The sequence below is a fragment of the Schistocerca nitens genome, chromosome 1, assembly GCF_023898315.1.
Source record: "Schistocerca nitens isolate TAMUIC-IGC-003100 chromosome 1, iqSchNite1.1, whole genome shotgun sequence".
NCBI lineage: Eukaryota > Metazoa > Arthropoda > Insecta > Orthoptera > Acrididae > Schistocerca > Schistocerca nitens.
In genome coordinates, this window is record NC_064614.1 from 578,916,707 (window position 1) to 578,937,589 (window position 20,883).

Genomic DNA, 20,883 nt, shown 5'->3' on the forward strand with positions numbered 1-20,883 from the left:
ATTAGTGTTCATTTTTTCTTACATAAGAACGTGCAGACATAAGAACTCCAGTTATTTACTGCTATTTTTACTTTTCAGTTAGGGATTAAGAATTAGCTGATTGGAATAGAGATGAAGCAAGATATTGGTCATCATTACATAAGGAAAACCAACATAACACTCTTGGAGCACAATAAATAAGTGTTACAACATAAAGAGGAAAAAAGGCATGTCTTACTCGGCTTGGCACATCAGATAAGCACGATGACTGATAATTGGGCATTCCTCAGTACTCAGTGCTTGTGTTCATTTTAATATGGGTGCATCTTGTGATATATGGCAACAAGTTTTGTCAAAATAAATTACATGGCTACCCATTGATAGGTTAAAATCCTGACAGTTACAGTGCAAGATATCAAATACCATTAGATTGCTCCAAAAAAGTTTTTTTTCCCAAATGTGGACACTCAAACAACAGTGAGTACTCAATAAACACCAGGATAGAAACATCCATAAACAACCACAATCACATATTATCATTACTTCTTGCTCTCGACTCACTGATACAGAAGGTAGGATGCAGCTCAACTATTGCCCAATATGCTGACAGTAAAATGATGCAACAGTGTCAGCTCAAACTGCTTTTACAATCGTAGCCTCAATGTATTGAGGTCACTGTTGTACATATCACTATAGTGCTTTGAGATACCAGGCAGATAACATGCTGGATGGAGACATGTAGAATGAAGTCATTGTTTGTTCTATGAAAATCTGTGACGTTAGCCTAAGAACCTAAAAATTTACATCTGTAGACAGTCAAGAATGCGAAAGAACCTAAATTCGTGTGTAGCACATACAGATATCATGCTGGTGGTATTTGCAGGAACCAGCACTGGCTGATGTACAGACCACTATGTTATCAGAAGCAAATTTCAACAAGCAAATAGGAGTACAAGCCAGACAATTAATTCCTTGAATAACATACTAAGCATAATGCTTTCTCACAAAACCTACAGAATGTCTTTGGTGTCCACACTGTAACTAGGTTAGTAATAACTGTTAAAGAACAGGATCATCTCTTATTAAGAAAAAGTAATATTTGACCTAATTCATGTCATGTACACACACACACACACACACACACACACACACACACACAAATGTTGGCATTCAAAGAGACCAAACACTGCCTCAGGCAGTATTAATAGTTGCTTTATGTGTTTCTGAAGAATTCAATTAGTGCAAAATTTATCCTCTCCATAATTTCTCAGCTTTATTGTTAAGTGCATGTACAGTCCATATTGTCACTTTTGATGTTTCCCAATACCAAATCTTCTGTCCTCCTTCAAAAAGCAAAATACGATTTCTTAAAAAAAAAAAAAAAGTAGTAGCAGTCTCTCAATTTTTTTTTTTATAAACCACATAACGAATAAAAGAGTTTGACACTATCTCAAAGTGACCTGTAAAATAAAGACATTTGACACATGCCATAATAAATGGATAATTCACATTCAATGCATGGATGACAGCAGGGTCCCAAAAGTTATTTCTAAGACCGAGTCTCCTGGGAAATGAAGCATCAGATCATTTACTGAAAGACGTGTGCAATTAGTGGAGCCCTAACAGGCCTTGGTACCTAATGCCTGAGAAAGGAGGAGGAGGAGGAGGAGGAGGAGGAGGAGGAGCAGGAGTTGCCTACTCATGTCTTACATTACAGAGACAAACATTACAAAGTATTTTTACCTGTGCCTTTCACTCCTTCAGTACTTATTATTTTTTTTAAGTATAAATAAAAGTATTTCACACCTGCATAAAGGACACTATGCTAACGCAGGTACCTGAAAGGGCTATTGGCTTATAAAGACTACAGAGTGTAGCAAATGTCAAAGCAAGATCTTTCTAGGTAAATAATAACATTTCAACAATCAAGGTGGACGAGCAACTACAAAATAATTGGATAATGATGGGAGAGCTATGGTCTGAAATTTACAAATCATAGCATTAGATGAGATCTGGGGACAATGGAAGGCTTTAGACTGATTAATATAATGGTAAAATAGAGACCTCAAAAACAGATTTTAAACTGTAGGAGGTTTCCAGATGCAGATAATTTAGTGGTTATAAAATGCAGATTAACACTGAAGAAACTGCAAAAATGGAACCTGGATAAACTGAAAGAATCAGAGGTTGTTAAGAGTTTCAGAGGGAGCATTAGGCAACAATAGACTAAAACACAGGAAAGGAATACAACAGAGGAAGAATGGGTAGCTTTAAGAGCTGAAAAAGTGAAGGCAGCAGAGAATCACAGAAAAGTACTAGTAGAAATCCATGGATAACATGGGAAACATTGAATATAATTGATGAAAGTAGAAAATATGTAAATGCAGCAAATGAAGCATGCAAAAGGGCATACGTACATATAAAGAATGAAGTTGACAGAAAATGTGATATAATTAAGCAGGAATGGCTAGAGGATGAATACAACACTATCAAAACATTCATGACCAGGGGAAAGATACATGCTGTCTATACAAAAATTAGAGACTTTTGAAGTTAGCCAATAACAAGCAAAGGGCTTGGAAATGCAATTGTATAGAATAGGTAGTGTCATGAAATGAGGTTATAAGATGAATATCAACGAAGTAAGATAACAGAAATGGAATGTAATCAAATTAAGTCATGTGATACTGAGTAAATTAGATTAGGAAACGTGACACTAACAGTAGATGATTTTTGCTATTCGAGCAGCAAAACTAGTGATGACTGCCAAAGTAGAGAGGACATAAATTGCAGGCCAGCAACGTTAAGAATAATATTTTTGAAAAAGTATAATTTGTCAACAATGAATATCAATTTAAGTGTCATGAACTCTTTTCTAGAAGTACTTGTCTGGAGTGTAGCCTTGTATGGAAGCGAAACATGGACAGTATGTGGTTCGGACAAGGAGATAATAGAAGCTTTTGAAATGTGGTGCTACAGAAGAATGCTGAAGATTAGATGGGTAGACTGAATAATGAGGAGGTACTGATTCAAACTGGGGAGAAAGAAATTTATTGTACAACTTGACTAAAGGACGGGATTATTTGATACACCACATCCTGAGACATCAAGGAATAATCAAATTGATGATGGAAGGAAGGCCGAGGGATAAAAATTGTATACGAGAATTTAGGCATGAGTACAGTAAGTAGGTTCAAATAGATTTAAGTTGCAGTATTTATTCAGAGATGAAGAGGCTTGCACGGGATAGAGAAGTGTGGATGGATGAATCAAACCCCTCTCTAGACTGAAGAAGAAGAAGAAGAAGAAGAAGAAGAAGAAGAAGAAGGTCACAACAACAACAGCAGCAACAACACTGGCAAGAGAAGCAGGTTAGGTACTTTTAGCACAGAATAATACTGGACCTACAGATATGCCCATCTTTGATTTGCATACAATCTTATCAATTGTTGTCTGATCACAAGGAAAGAAGACATCAATTTATGCATATGTTTGATGGGAAAAATTCAAATTTGTTGGAGATATTTTTGGGAAATAATTTCTTTTGAATTATAAAGTATTTTGAACATTAAAAATGGAATCAGCATTGCATTTTACTAAATCACTTTAGAAAACAACAAGTGACTACACAGAGTTTTACAGATATTCATGTATGCAAAAGAAGCAATGAACTCCGAGCCAGTTGTGATGTGATTCAGACCCCTTGCTCCATCTTACCTCGAAATCTTTGGATTCAAGTTTATTAGCATAGCACTTGGGACTTGGAACGGGACTAGACTGCATTGCACATTACACCGGTTTGCAGAGTATGGAAATCAATGCAGATATTGCATGCAACAAATGAAAAATTGCAGAACATTTATCAGTTTTGTATTCCAGGGAGCTATGTGGCCAATATAAAATCAAAGAATCTCATCTGAAGATAGTGAAGCTCAAAAATGTAACATGAGTAACAAACGTAAATTTTAGGGACTTAACAGAGGTTTTTTATGCATGAACTTATGGATAATTTTCAGTGAGTTAACAAGCAGTTGTTTATTTGCTTTAAGGATTCAATCACGTCTGGTTTCCTAGCTATTGAAATTAATAACTCTCTTGCTATCATTCAGGCATATGTTAATTTTTTACAATGATGACTACTGATTATCCAAGAACTATGCTTTGCATTCTTATCAGAAATTTCCTAAGAACTATAATACTACCCCATCTTATAAATATGACATGTACTGTTTATTTTATCTCCATGCATAATTAAAGATTCCTGATCCACTCAAATTTAACAATAAGGGAGAACCGGGGTGTCATGAAACCTTTTACCAGCTTTATGGAAATGGGCAGGGGAACTACTGTTCTGTTGCATATCTACCTGTCAAGTAAATGACATATTTGCTGCTCACTGCACATATCATTATATTACTGGAATGCAATGTACCGTGAAATCTATAAGGAAATGAGCTGCAAAAATGGTAACACTAACGGTTGGAATAATACAATAGTTTTCTAATTTGTTCGGTCGCCAATATCAGACAGTTAAGATTTGGTAAAAAAGATATGATAATCACGATATATAGCTCTCAGCGTACTACTTCTAATCATTTCTGTTGGTCCGCTTTCATGCTCCCTGGGTAGGGAGCTACAATGGCTGGGCAGGGAGTTAAAACAAATACTCGTACGCCTTCACCAACTGCAAACCACGTATGTAGTAACAATTGTGTTAAAAAAAAAAAAATCGTACTTGGCTCCACGTTTTGAAAGCTTCCTTCGCTGCGGAGACGGCACGTGAAACTTCAAGTTTTCCGGATGAAGGTACATGGCACAGTTCTTCACCCTTTGCTGGATTTATTACAATGGTGTCACATAACCTATCTACCGGTTCAACTCTTTTACCATCCACGAAATTAAATGGTCCAGTAGCTGATGTAAAGCGTCGAATCGGAAACTTAACAAGTTCGCAATTATAAGTTGATAGTGGATGTTTCCTGCCGATGAATACTTGTTTTAGTAACATTCTGATTCATTGGGAATCGTCCCTTCCAAGTAGATTAGGCTACTGCACACATGCACAGGCGGCTACAGCGTACAACAACTTCATGACAATAACGAGGACATCAGTTTATGTTACATGTGCCACCTACAAATAAAGTGGTCTTTACGTATTTCAATGATACATGTATAGTTCGCATATTCAACAGTCTACTTTCCCATATTAACATATAAACATCTGACTTCACCATTCCTCACCCAAGCGAATGCGTAGAGCACTTGTTTATAAACTTGTGTCACTGACGGATGAAACAACTGTTAGCACATTGTGTAAAACTGTCAAAATTTACTAATGAATTAATAGAGCCTCTTTCTTGACTCTTGTTTGAACTAGCAAGCAGTACAATTTTTATATTAAGAAAGCTGGGTGTTTACAAACAGCAGCCATGGTTTGCTCTGAAACCGAAAAATATATTCATATCTGGATTCAGTTTTACTGTCGGACTTCTGTACTGTCAATGTGTTTACTTTGCTTCAATTTGTTATAACTTTTTAGGTATTTACAGTATTATCTCGAAAGTTCCATTCGTGTTGGTACAACTGACAATGTACTCGAAAAATGTCACGATGTCCCCCACTACTGCGACGTACGCCTATAGTGTTTTTAGAGCTAGTATAGTGGTACCCGAAAGATAACGACGTGTTTACGTCGGGATGGGCTACGTGTTCCCATTCCAGAAGCTCTAAGTGTTTTGGCCAGAAGGTGTGAAAATTTTGGTCAGGTCTGACAATATTTTCGGCATACACAAGACAACAACCTAAAATGAAAAGTGTCGATAGCTAGGAATGGGCAAGCAAACGTCGACTGGGGTTATATTAACAGCTAGCGGTGAATTAGTTGACATTAGCTTATCGATAGGTGCCGATTTAAATGTAGAAGAAGGGTGATGTGTTGTGGTTGAATTTTGTTTGCCTATTACGTTGTAGTTATTTTTTGCGGCTTTAATGTTTATGTTTTGCTTTAGGAATAAAAATGCGATCGAAATTAGTAATACATTTTGCACTCATACTTTTAGTAATGGAAATATGTGCAGAGGAAGGAAAACATAGGTTCAAGCATTCAAGTGAAAGTGAAAAGACTGGGGAAAGACAGAGGTTTAGAGACGAAGACGACAGCAACAATGAAGTGAATAAACATGTCAGAAAGGACGAGGATGACCTGCGGTCTAGTGCAATTAAAATCGTTCCTGCACCTGATCTGTCAAAGTCAGATGAGGGGAAGTGGACTGAGACTGAAGAAGAAAGTGAAAATGATGGTCTTTCAGAGGAATCAAAATACTTCCTGCAGAAAATGATCTCGAAGCTTGGCAACATACGTAAAGATCATTCAGAGGACGAACAAGACGAAAAGCCAGTAGAAGAAGAGAGCCCACTGCCGTTACATACAACACCGTTGAGGGAATTGACCCCAGAAGAAAAGGAAGGTTTGTGTTGGGTTTTTTAAACATTTCTTAACATTTCCAGATCTATGAACTTTGTTTTCAAACAAACTTCATGCAGTTAAATTGGAGAGTACATTCATTCATTTTACAGGTGGATATAATGACGCTTTTAAATAAGGCTTTAATATTTGTATCAAGTGCATGCAGTGTTATTACTGGTTTCATTTACTGCGTTGCGTATTCTTGTATCTTTATCATGTGTCCATGTTACAATCATTGTTTGCATTACATATGGTTTCTTATAATGTAATGTGATTTGAATGAGGACAATGTATGAGGACATGCTTACCAAGTAACATGTGAAATGTATGTCTGAAAGTCTGACAGAGGAGGGTGTTTCATTCCGCAGTGGAGTGTGTATTGTAATGATATTCATTTCATTTATTTATTTTGTGAAAGTGTGGTATTTGCAGGCCTACATAAAATGCAGCAAAATACTTCAGAGATTTCTCAATCCAGGAATATTACATTTCCAAATTTATCATATGACAGTAACTATGCATAAATAAGAGTGTTCAATAGGGTGCAGATACTGGCAACAAAAAGTTTTATGTAAAATTGTAAGTGGCGGAAACAGTTAAAAAGTAGGGATCACAAATGAGGCATAATCATGAGCACAATTATTAGATGTGGAGCAATGCCATCCAACTATGATTTTGGGCTTGTGGTTGTGCTACAAACAAAAATCCTTAACCATTGCCATTTTCACATTTGTTTACTTCAACAACTTTCACCCAAGCTGTCACCTTCCATCTTAACTTGTCATGCCTATGCTATGGATGTGTGCCAAAATAGCCAAGATTTTGGAAGTCAGTTTCACACTTCAGACTAGACTTGAATTCTGGTACTCACCTTTCACAGGTAACCATGTTATGAAACAGATTCAGAAAATGCTGCATTGCCCAACACAAAGCTTCGGTCTGTCAATGCCTGTCTCATACTTCTCAAAAATGAAAACACTTTGGGTACTTCAGACAATAGGAACATTGCCCACGAAGTAAAAATTCACAGTTTGAAGCCTCATTCTATCACACACATCTTAATGTGGTCGCAGGTTCCTCACAGAGTGCCTTTTAAAATACTTTATTTTGATTGGTCGCTAATGCAAATTTCTGTTGTGGCATATTGTGTGAAAAATTGATATGTTTTACAGATGTCAATTTTTTTACCTTTCAGTGCCCTGGCAGATAAAATTGGGTAGCCTACTGGATTGGAATTTAAAGGTGGAACCTGAATTTTGGGGGCAGTGCCCTTGTCAATTGAGCTATCCAAGCACTGTTTATAACTAATTTTTGCAGACTCAGTTCTGTTAGCATCTCTCTCCTCCTTTCCAAATTTCATGCAAGCTGTCCATTGTACCATGCTGGACTCCTAGTGAAAATTATGTTATGGGTTAGTTAAAACTCACAGGGGAACTATGCCGTTTTGAAACATACCTTTGTGTTCATGGTTATAAGTGTCATGGTTTAGCATTGTGGAAGGAAGACAACAATGCTGTTCCCTCATATCTTTAGGATATTTGGTGTTTACGAGCTAATTATACAGACAGAAAACACTCTTAAGTAGTTAGTTTCTCAATTGGGAAAAATCAAATAATCCTAAAAACAAACGCTGCTGCAATAGTTCTGCAATATGAAGCTCGCAGAGGACACGGCACATCTTGCTTTTTTGATTGTTTGCATGTCTATACATGCACTATACCACACAGTTTGAGCTGCTTCTAACAACGTGCATCTACAGCCATACTCCACAAATCACTGTGATGTGCATTGCTGAGGGTACTTCCTTTTGTAGAAAATATAAGGTTGTCTTCTTGTTTCATTTGCTTGTGGAGCATTGCAAGAAAGACTGCTTAAATGCCTCTGTGCACACATTGATTAGTATGATAATGTCTTTACAGCCCCTGTGAGTACAATATGTAGGGGGCATAAAATATTTGTAGATGCCTTGATTAATACTTGTTCTTGTAACTTGGTAAGGAATCATTTGCTGGGGAGTTGGTGTTTATCTCGAATCATCTGTCAATTTTTTCCAGCACTTCCATGGCATTTCCCCATGGATCAAACATATGTCACAATTCTTGCTGGCCATCTTCCTGTATGTTCAGTAGGTACTTGGTACAGATGCCACACACTTGACTGATATTCGAATATGGACCACATAATTGTTTTGTAAGAAGTCTCCTTTGTAGACTGATTGTGTTTTTCCAATAGCCCACCAATGAACCAAAGTTTGCCATCAACTTTACTTAGAACTAAGCGTATTTCAAATCCCTACAAATTATTCTACCCAATTATTTGTATGAGTTTACCTATTGCAGTTGTGATTTGTTGATATTGTAGTTACAGGGTAACATGTTTTTGTGTTTTGTGGATTGGCCAACTTTGTGTTTCTCAACATTTGAAGCAAATTACCAATCTTTGCACCCCTTTGAAATATTTTGAAATATTGTTAAGATCTACCTGTATATTTGTGAAGTTTTTATTTTTCCCCCAGGCAGTGGGCCTGCGTTGTTGCAGATACTTGTCATCTTCAAAGTGTCTTGCGTTTACTGTTAATATTGACTGCAACGTCATTGATGTACAACATGAACAGGAAGAACTTCCCTGGGGGACACAAGAAATTACTTCTACTTATGTGAATGACTCCACTCAAGATGACATGCCGCTCCCTCCCTACCAAGAAAACCTCAATCTAATCACAAATTTTGTCAGATACCCCATATTATCATACTTTCATTCATAAACATTGGTATGGTACTGAGTCAAATGTTCTCCAGAAGTCAAGGAACTGTATCACATTGACTGCCTTGCTCCATGGCTTTCAAGATGTCCTGTGAGAAAAGTGAGTTGCGTATAGCATGAACAGTGTTTTTCGATATGTGCTGGTTGGCGTGGAGAAGGCTTTTTTTTTTTGCATTACCTTATGTTTCAGGTCAGAATGTGTTACAGGATTGTACAATGAGTGGATATCAGTGATATTGGATGGTATATGCAAGTTAAAGTTACTATGTGATTGAAGTGTCAGGGAGTTGAGTGATTGGGTGTTAGCCCTCATTCAGAATACTCGCGTATTCACCACCTAAAGATTACATGCATGTGGAAGCTTACCGCTCTCTGCCTCGTGGCCCACACATCTTGGGATGCAGATCGTACCACTCTTCTCCATATTTATCGTGCACTAGTCTTGTCCAAACTAGACTATGGTAGTCACATTTTTGGCTTAGCAACTCTTCCCACTCTGAAATACTTGACCCTGCTCACCATTGTGGGTTGAATTGGGCTGTTGGTGCCTTTCGTACTAGTCCCATTAACAGTCTCCTCACACAAGTGGGTTTACCCCTCTACAAATATGATGGAGCCAACTCCAGGTTTCTTACGCAGTCGCCATTCGCCAATTCCCTGACCATCCTGTGTACTGTGTCCTCTTTGCAAATGAGGGATGTTTCCCTCCTGACAACCGCCCATGGGTGCAATTGACAGTTGGAATGCGTCTCACTTCACTCTGTCGGTATCTTCTTCTCCACTCACTGGAATGTGCTCATGTAATTCCTTCCCCCCCCCCTTGTTGCTGCCTAGACCATGGATTAGGACCAACCTTTTCCAGGGTTCCAAGATTTCTGTCGCCTCTATGGCTTTCTGGCGTCTTGTACCTGCCATCGTTGCAGAGTTCCAGAGTGCCATCATCTTTTACACTGATGGTTCTAAAACAATAGATAAGGTGGGATACACTTTCGCATCTCTTACTGGCTTAACACACCATTTATAGCCAGGATCATGTAGGGTGTTCACAGCAGAGCTTCTAGCCATTGACAAAGCCCTCCATTTTGTTTCTCAGGCCTCCCCCCACAGTATTTTAATTTGTACCGATTCAATGAGCAGCTTGCAGGCTCTTGACTGATGCTACTCTTGTCACCCTTTGGTCTCTACTATCCATGACCATCCCTCTGCCCTTGGTCATGCCACTTGCTCAGTTGTCTTCCTCTAGGTCCAAGTAATCACAATCAAGGAGTCTACTGCAGTGTGGCACTCATCTTTCCGCTCCTCTAGGAAGGAGTCCACTGTTTTATGTGGTCTATGTATTGGTCTTACAAGACTCACCCGTTGTTTTCTACTGCGTAATGAACCACACCCACAATGTGGTTGTGGGGCCAGACTGACAGTATCCCACATATTGGTGGAATGTCCCCTTCTCTTGGCTCTTTGTGCTAAGTATAGTCTTCCAGACTCCTTAATTCTAATATTAGAAGACGAGTCACAGACGGTTGAGCTTGTCCTCAGATTACTCCGTGAAAGTGATTTTTTGGTATAAAGTTTTGCTTTACTCCTGGAGCAGGGGCAGGGTGGTTGTGACCTCTCTTCATGTTTCCTTGGTCTGGGACCCATGACCACTCCCCTATGGACAGGCCACCCTTTTTTTCATTTTTAGATTTGGTCTCACCTTTTATGCCTTTTGCTGTGTGTGTTTTAACTTTCAAATTTTAGAATTTGTCTCCCCTGACTGGATCTGCCTACTTTTAGCAGACCCTCTTTCTTCTGTGAGTAACTTCAGAATCGTGGGACTGATGACCTCGCCGTTTGGTCCCATGAACCCTCTCAATTATTCAATCATTCAGTCGGGGTTCTTTCTTGAGTGCCGCATGCTCACTGTATTAGGTTACATGCTGCACCTTGTCAAGCGTGGCTGGCTGCAAGCCAGTGACACTGCCCCCCCCCCCCCCCCCCCCCCCCCCACTCTCTGCCACCACTGCAGTCACAAAATTATCTTAATTGGAGTATGGTTTTGTGGTTAATTTCTGCTATTTGTGCTATTTCGGCACATTGTAGATATGTGTGACCTGTCATTCTTTGTTAAAGAGGTCTGTGGTATATTATGCTTAAGAAAGGGGTTGGCACAGCTGCAAACACTGTATAGAGTATGGCAAGGAATCCATTGGCCCCTGGAACTTGGTTCAGTTGTAGCGATTTCTGCTGTTTCTCAACACCATTGACACTAATGTCTGTACCATTCATATTTGCAGTGGAGCAAGAATTGAACCGGAGACATACTTATGGGCTTTTCTTTGTAAAGGAACATCTGAAAATTGAGTTCAGCAGTTCTACTTTTGCTTAACTACTCTTGTTTCAGTTCCTTTGGTACTGTGAACATCAGTTTGCTAAATTTGAACCAAAGTTCCTCCACATCCTTATGCCCAGAGGTAAAGGTTTTGACCTCTATCTTAAGATATGACAGTACTGCCTCTTTATCTAGTTTACTAAAAATTTAACTTTCTACTTATTTGATTTAGTAGCCCTTTTGTACTTCAGTAATCATGTTTGCTTCAATTTGGTCATGCTCATCGATCCCTCTTGGTATGAGCATCCGCAAAGAAGTTAGATCTATTTATTGCCATTAGATGTGTTATGCGTACATCGTGAGTGGTCTTCTGGACTAACTTTTCTAAGTAATCAATTGTTCAATAATCAAAGTATCCATTTATGACTATATTATGATCAGGGAAAAATTATATAGGATTAACGGGAGTTTTGACACTGTCTCTTCTACTCCCAACCAAATTGTCACCTTTCAACCCAGCATAGGCCTAGGTCTGTGCTTCAGATCAGTATGTGACACAACTAAGATTTTGTATTCAAACGTGTTGGCATCATCAGTTTGCAACAAAATCATCACTGTGTCACCATCAAGTGTAACCTGCTCCTTGGTCTACACTGAACATGTCTGCCCCCCCCCCCCTCTCCCCAAAAAAAGATGCAAAAAAATTTCATTGTTCTGTTCTCTTCTTGTTTGTGTGCACTCCACATTTTCATCATTACTTTATGATGTAAAGAGGATATCTGGTATCAGTAGATTCAGTTGACCCAATGTGGCCTAGCAAGCTGAGGTTTTCTGTAGAGTTTACATCTGATAGCGAGTCTAGTAATTGAAAGCAGGATCCAGTTAAAAGTTTATGCTCACCCTTGATAACTAGTGTTGTGCAAGCGATCTCACATGCAGCCTACTTGTTATACACTGACAGTGCAAAATATTGGTGAAGCTAGTGATATTTCTTTATCTCTTATAAACATATTGATTTTTTTATGCAACCTATACAATGATATGCAGTGTTTCGTTTTCTCAACTTCCTTCTTTTTCCAAGAAGCTAGGCCCAATTGTGTCTGTTGAGGGGCACATGTGGTGGATGTACATACTATAACTAGAAGCAGACATTGAATTTTTAAAATTCAAAATATGTGTGAAATCAGGTGATAGTGTTGCTGTGCTGCAGAATGATGTGAAGTAACAATATTCACCACAATTGCTGCTCCTGTGGGGTAATGGAACCTTTGTTCTACTGCTCCCAAATTTATGTACGTGCACCAACTGTTTGGTTGGTGACTCTGAAGTGTGAACTGGAATCCGGTCGCTGCAGTCAAACATCAAACAACTTGAAAGAATTAAATTGTGTGTTTTATTAACTTGGACATAGTCGTGCCCATTGCAGCTGGTACCTAACCAATGTGAGGGAGCCTAATTATTATTGAGTCATCATGATACTCGTTCCTGTTTCTATTTTAAGTTTAGAATCTCAATGACTGATATATCACTATTGGTGGACTACCAGTTTTGGCAGAGTTAAGGAATACATATGTAGTTAAGGGTAGTAGTCTCCTGGGCTGTCTAAAAGAAAACCATACTATGTGGGATGGGATTTAAATATGATGTATCACAGTCGTACAATGTGTCTAATAACGCACATTTTTAGGTAGCCTAAATGGGCACTTTTCATGGCAAAAGTCATAGAAAGATTTTGCAATTTCATGCTGCATTGATTGTAAAGTAGGTAAAGTGCTTGTATTTCATTTTCATCTAATGGTTGTCGTCTCTCTCTCTGTCTCTTGCCACTTCCATGGTATTCTTTTACTCAGGATGCACTGACTGGGTCAAAAGTGCCACTAAATGCTGACAGAATACTTCACGAAAATGAGAGGTATATCTCCATTGCATAAGTACTGTGGTGAGCCATTATTCACAGTATGAAATGTACCCTTTAGTCTCTGTGAAATTTTAATGTAGACATCTGCTGCAAAGCTTGCCACTTGTGGATGGTGTATTTATAGTAATTCTGCAGTGATTGTCACTGTCATTCCCAGCCAAGTACCAAACCATCCACCCCACTCCTTCCAAATTTGAACCACGATTAGGTATTCTGTATCATGTCCTTTCACATTACCTATGCTCTGGCCACATTGCCAAAGCAACGCAGAATGAAGTCTGCGGGGGGGGGGGGGGGGGCTTTATTTTCCTTCGACAAATTACTACACAATATCAGTATTCTGTAGTGTAGCAGACTTACATGGGTAACAATTATCAAATATATTTGTCTGTCCTGATATCATTGTTGCTTCAGATTCCTTGGCACGGCTAGTCTGTTATTTGCATGTATCATGGATCCTAATTGTGATCTCTTACTGTGTTGTGGAACGAGTCAGTTTTAGAGTTCTAGTACACTTTCTCAGTGAAAGATATGGCAACATATTACCCAATTACAGTTATTTATTCCATATCCAAGTGAAAAGCATAGGTTCAAGACCCTAGCACACCCTTTTCAGTCCAGTGTTTGCTGTATGAGCTGTTCAGTGGGAACATAGACGTATACCATAAAAATATCAAATCTTCCTATCTTCAAATCTGATCACCAGTTCTATTAACTGAAATATTATTATTATACTTTTTTTTAAACAAAATTGAAGCTCCATTTTTATGTGAAGTGCTGGAGCTTAGCAAATAGCTTTATAATTTGTCTAAAATTTCAGCTTACAGTTAGCCTTGCAAACCAATCTCCTAAAGCAATACAACAAAAATTTGTAAAGCCATACATTAACAAAATATCTCTGAAAAACTATAAAAATAGCTTAAGCCAGTCCAATTCAATAGCTTTTATTGAATTTATTTAATTAGTAAGGTCCCTAGGATGATTCATTTTTATTGCTATTCCCTGTCATTCTGTGGCGCAGAGATTGGCAACTTGCTTTAGATGTTCAGAAATGTAAAATAGTGCATTTCACAAAATGAAAAAAAGTAGTATCATATCACTGTAATATCAATGAGTCACAGTTGGAATCGACCAACTTTGGTAAGTTGTAACACTTTGTAGGGATATGGAATGGAATGATCATATAAATATAGTCATGGGTAAAGCAGTTGGAAGACTTCAGTTTATTGGTAGAATCCTTGGGAAGTGCAGTCAGTCGACACAGGAGATTGTTTACAAATCACTCATTCAATCCATTCTAGAATATTGCTCAAGTGTGCAGGACCCTTGCCAAATAGGTCTGACAGTGGGGATATTGAATGTATAAAGAGAAGAGCAGCACGACTGGTCACAGGTTTGTCCGACTCAAGGGAGTGTGTCAGAGATATTGGAGAAAGTGAATTGACAGACTCTTGAGGATAGACATGAACTATTCCAAGAAAGTCTACTAACAAAATTTCAAGAACTGGCTTTAAATGATGACTCTAGGAATATACTACAATCCCTACTTATTGTTCACATAGTGTGTATGAGGACAAGATTTGAATAATTAGAACATGTTTAGAGGCATTCAGTCAATCATTCTTCCCACACTCCATACAGAAATGAAAGGGAAAGAAACACTAATGATTGGTACAAAGGGACTTATCCTCTGCCATGCACTATAGAGTGGTTTCCAGAGTGTAGATGTAGATGTTACTGAAAAACCTGAAATTTCATTGTCAGTACCAGAGCAATTTTATGGAAGGCTGAAAATAGACATGCAAGTACAGATCTAGGGCTTATTATAGGCCCATGACAGGAAAAAAGTACAGTATTCATTTATCAATATTTTTAATGGTAAGAGAATTAGGTTACTGGCGTAATTAAATGACATTAATTTTATAAAGGAACGTTTGACAGCTACTGCAGCTGTATGTTAGCTATACCGGAATTTTAGGTGGTTGTACGAAGGTTGACTGAAAAGTAATGCCTCCACCTTCATAACTCTTCAACAGTTGGCAGAATTGGTATGCGGCTGGTACTGGCTTGTTCCATAGCCTCTTCTCTACAGCTCCAGTTGATGGGAAGCCTTACCATTGAACGGTTGCGTTGTTACAATGTGACGTATGGAACCCTGCACAGACGGTCGGTCAATGTGATTTAAGCAAAGAATTCTTGACAGCAGAAGGTGTCGCCCCAAAGGAGAGTCATCAGAGAATGAAAGCAGTGATTGTGTTGATGTGAGTACTGTGCGTCATTGGGCGAGTAAGTTTAAAGATGTTGAGGTGGAAACATCTGACCTGTGTGACAAACAGAGTTGGACTTCCTGTGATAGCAACCACCGAGTTTCACAAGCAAAATATTGACAGATTGATTCAGGACAATTGTCATATCACTCAGAGAAATTGCAAGCACAATCTGCATTTCTCAAGAACGTGTGGGTAACATTATTACTTTGCTTGGCTATCAGGAGATCTGTGCACGATGGGTACCTCGGAGGCTGACTCCTGAAATGAAATGAAATGAAAGCGCACAGACTTGAAATTTGCCAGGAACTCCTCTCGCATTACGAGAATGAAGGATAATGAAAGATGATTTGCAGGGACATCATTATGCTTCTGATGACGGCGTTGAGAGAACTGCGCGACTGTGATTGCGGAAACAGTGTGTCAACTTCTTCAGTGACGGATTCAAAAAACTTGTTCATCGTTGGCAGAAATGTATCCAATTAGCTGGTGATTATGTGGAAAAGTGAATATTGGTAATTAAAGATCACATTCTAAGGATTATTTCTGCATTTGATTTATTAAAATATTTCCATCCAAACTCAATTAACGAAAGTGGAGGCATTACTTTTCATTCAATCCTTGCTAACATGAAGCCATCGCAAACTGTACAAGGTAAAAGAAAAGCATGATTTCCATTTATTTTGTTGTTATTGATGTGGCGAATCTTATAAAACATGTCTCAGATGTGTATCTGCTGTAGTTTTTCAGAACATCCAGAGAAGCAAAGAAGTAACTTCATAAAAAAATTTTAATTTAATTTAATTTATTAACTACTTGGGCTAATTTGTTTTTTAAAAGCCGGCCGGAGTGGCAATGCAGTTCTAGGTGCTATAGTTTGGAGCCGAGCGACCGCTACGGTCGCAGGTTCGAATCCTGCCTCGGGCATGAATGTGTGTGATGTTCTTAGGTTAGTTGGGTTTAAGTAGTTCTAAGTTCTAGGGGACTGATGACCTCAGAAGTTAAGTTGCATAGTGCTCAGAGCCATTTGAACCATTTTTTTTGTTTTTTAAATTCCAGACAATTGCACAAAGTTTTCAGCAGAAGTTGTAGAGAATTTAATTTTGGAAAAAATGATGATAATAGTGTTAGCTGAAACTGTATGAATGTGTCAGATAATCTGCTTTTATTTCATAAATAATCTACAAACTGCAACAGTTACTATATGGTTTCACTTAAATATGCTGTTGTTATGATGTTCTTTCACTGAACAATACAGAAAACTAACTCATTTCAAGGTTAGGAAATGACTGAAACAACTCACTAACGGTTGCCAACAATGGCATAAGGGTCATTCCATGTCAGTTCAACCAATTTGAGAAAATGTTCCAGCTGATAGTCTCAGATTTGGCTCAAATTTAGCACACCAATGCTACCAAGTGTGGAACACTCGTGTACAAAATTTTAAGTTCCCCTGCCAATTAGTTCCAGAATTATGGCTTGTGAAAGAAGGTGGCGTGATCCAGAAATTGCAACCTGCATCTGGCAATCTGTCATCAGACACAACTTCAGGTCTTAATAACTTTGGAACTATTCCACACAGTCCAGTGAAATTTTTACAACCCAGTAACATCTACTTGGAGAACACACTCTGTGAATCAAAACACCAACAACATATTTCTGAGGGAAAATAAAAAATTCCAAAATGTGATTAAAAAAATGTAATACGTTAAAAGGTACATATTGTAGGTGCCCTCTATGCCAAATATAATTCCCTCAAAAAGGGTATAAATTTTTTTGTGGTAAGCTTAATGTGGCTTAAACATACACAGAACTCATCTTGCCGATATCAGTCACACAAACAGAGTTACATGCACACGAAAATACAAACATTTGAAAAATTACCTGAAAAACATAGATTTTTGAAGTGTGGTAGCACAAAAGGGACAAGTGATATCCAAGCCAAATTTCAAACACTGCATAAGTAGACCATAATATAATATGTGGCAAAATTTCAACTTGTTATTGCAAGGCATTTATGTACAATAAAAGTTGACAGAGATGTATTTGGTTACGTTTCTTTTAACACGATTTAGCAAGTAATAGTGATGATGCAGACAGCTTGTTTCAGATAAAGCTGCAGCAATTGTTGGGAACCATTAGGCAACAGAAAGTTTAACAATGGTAGTTTTCAGGGACAGAATGAGTCATTGTTAGGCAGGAACAACAAAGGAAACAAGCAACAATTACAGGTGAAGTGAAGCCTCAGAGAAATTGATATAAAACCAGTATTGAAAGTGAATCAGTGCATGGGACTTAACGTGAAACCAAGACAAAAGTTATGTTCCAGGTGTGTTACACTGCTAAAAAATGAAGACTATTCTGATAATTTACATGACAGTGACGAAGAGTATCAGCCACCTACAACCACAGCGGACGAGCAATTAAATACTTCAGTGACTGCTCTTGGTTTGTCTCCCATGAAGACACACAAAGTTGTGAAAAGAGACAGGCCCAGCTATGGTAGAAGAAAATGACAAGAAGCTCAAATGGAATTAAAACACCAAATAGCTGACACACTAATGGTCGAAGAGGAAGAACTATCTGCTCCAACGGAACAGAGATCATGCCAGAAATGCTCTGATTTGGACAAAATTGTGCATGATTTGAAAGAAAAATGCGCCATATCCACATGCCAGGAAAAAGTAGCTATTCTTACCCTTGCACCTTCCAGCTGGTTTATTGACTACACTGAAAAGTAATTTAATGTTTCTACATATATGGTAAAGCAAGCTAGGAAAATAAAAGCAACCCAAGGAGTGCTTCCACAACTTCAGCAGGCTCAGGGTAAGCAATTGAGTTCAGAAATAAAGGTACTAGTGTCGGAGTTTTATGAAAATAATGACTATAGCCGAATAATGCCTGGGAAAAAAAAAAAAGACTACGTAACGGTGAAAATGGGAAATGTACATGTACAGATGCAAAAAAGACTGTTGCTACGCAACACATCAGAACTATATGTAGAATTCAAGGAAAAGTATCCCAATACCAAAGTAGGTTTATCATCTTTTTTTCAATCTTCGGCCAAAATGGGTTGTGCCTGTAAATGCAAGGGGCACACACAATGTTTGTGTATGTGAGACCCATCAAAATACTAAGCTGATGTTTGCTGCTATTAAGGATTCTGGTCTGGATTACAAAGGTGCAGTGAAGCTGCTAGTTGTGAGATCAGTTCCTACCAGTGCATGGTACACAGGTGTGAGAAGTGTCCTGGTAAGGCAAATCTTGCAGAACACATGAATAACAAACTGTATGATGAACTCCTTATGGATGACGGTAAACTTGTTTCTTATAAACAATGGACACACATGGATCGCACTAGTCTTGAAACAAAGATTTTGTTGAAATGTGTTGTCAAAAAACGGACAAACTGACCACACACAGCTTCACAGCAACAGCACAATCGGCTTACCTCCAGTTCTGTAAGGATAATTTGAAACAAAATGAAATTATAGTAATACTAGACTTTTCTGAAAATTATGCATTTATAGTTGAAGATGCCATCCAAGGATATCATTGGGACAACAGTCAAGCAACTCTCCAGCCATTTGTGATTTACTATAGAGGTGAATCAGGTGATGTGTCTGTCATGAACCTGTGCATTTTTAGTGACTGTTTAATTCATGATGCCATTGCAGTTCATGTCCACATTCGCACTGTCATGGCATATGTGAAAAACAGGCTGCCTCACATAAATTTTGCGAAATACTTCAGTGATGGGGTAGCTAGCCAGTACAAAAACTGTAAAAATCTCAAAAATTTATGCATGCATTACCATGATTTTCAGATTCACGCAGAATGGAATTTTTTCGCAACAAGTCATGGTAAAAATGTATGTGATGGTATTGGTGCTACCATTAAGCGCATGGCATCATGAGCTAGTCTGCAGCACCCTACAGAAGGTCACATTCTAACACCTATTCAATTATTTTTCAATTATTTACCTGGATACAGGAAAATATCTCTGGCATACAATCATTCTGTGTTTCGAAAGATGAGGTGAAATTAGTCGAAGAGTTGCTAAAAAGCAGACTAAAACATGTTAAAACTGTTGCAGGCACAAGGAGCCATCATCACTTCTCTGCAGCAGACTCTGACAATGTGCAGATGAGCAGACTGTCCGTTTATAACTATAGGTTCATGCACAACATGTCGCTTCACAGTGTGTCTGACTCAGGATTCAGAAGCAAAAGCAGCTACATACAACCAGGTTGCTATGTTATTGCTGTTTATGGTGACAAGTGTTACTTAGGATGTGTTGCAGAGTGCTGTGAAGCAGAAGGTGATGTATTTGTGAACTTCATGGCACCAGCAGGACCAGCAAGATCATTTCATTGGCAACGTTTGGCAGATAGGTGTTGGATTCCTTTTGAACGTATTCTTATGGCAGTTCCAGTTCCTACCACAGTGTCAGGAAGACAGTACAATTTGCCACTCAATGTACAGAGTACAGTAGCTAAAGTGTGGGAGAACTTCCATTCGAAGCACAATCGACTGGTTTTTAGCTGTTAAGGTGCAGTAAACATTAATGATAGGTTGTGTTAATCTGTCTGTATGTTATTGCTTAGTGATTAAACAGTTGTGGGAGAGGATAAGAAGAGGCAGAACAGTTTACGATATGTTTTTACAAAATTGTGTTGTGGAACAATGGCCACATCACCAAATACATCTGTCAACTTCCATTGTACACAAATGTCTTGCAATAACATGCTGAAATTTTGAGATATATACCATTATGGTCTACTTATGCAGTGTGTGAAATTTGGCTTGGATACCCCTGTCCCTTTTATGCTACCACACTTCAAAAATCCATGTTTTTCAAGTAATTTTTAAAATTTTTGTATTTTCATGTGCATGTAACTCAGTTTTTGTGACTGATATGGGCATGATGAGTTCTGTGTGTGTTTAGGCCACATTAAGCTTACCACAAAAAAATTTATACCCATTTTGAGTGAATTATATTTGGCGTAGAGGGCACCTACAATATGTACCTTTTAATTTATTACATTTTGGAATTTTTTATTTTCCCTCAGAAATATGTTGTTGGTGTTTTAATTCATGGAGTGTGTTCTCTAAATGGATGTTACTGGGTTGTAAAAATTTCACTGGACTGTGTGGAATAGTTCCGAAGTTATTAAGA

General features: G+C 38.2%; 2 protein-coding genes across 4 annotated transcripts in view; one reads left to right on the forward strand and one right to left on the reverse strand.

Moving 5' to 3' along the window:
• LOC126255276 (4-trimethylaminobutyraldehyde dehydrogenase A-like) overlaps positions 1 to 5,365 on the reverse strand; it is a 197,622-nt gene extending 192,257 nt beyond the window's left edge. For 2 of the 3 annotated variants that reach the window (XM_049955381.1, XM_049955380.1), the window contains exon 1: positions 4,715 to 5,214. In XM_049955381.1, coding sequence (XP_049811338.1) covers positions 4,715 to 4,987 — 273 coding nt within the window. In that variant the 5' untranslated portion in view covers positions 4,988 to 5,214. The other variant, XM_049955382.1, reaches the window with a different exon arrangement.
• A 219-nt stretch (positions 5,366 to 5,584) lies between these two features.
• LOC126255260 (protein sel-1 homolog 1-like) overlaps positions 5,585 to 20,883 on the forward strand; it is an 88,059-nt gene continuing 72,760 nt past the window's right edge. The window contains exon 1 of the mRNA XM_049955379.1: positions 5,585 to 6,446. Coding sequence (XP_049811336.1) covers positions 5,996 to 6,446 — 451 coding nt within the window. The 5' untranslated portion in view covers positions 5,585 to 5,995. The remainder of the gene's footprint in view (positions 6,447 to 20,883) is intronic.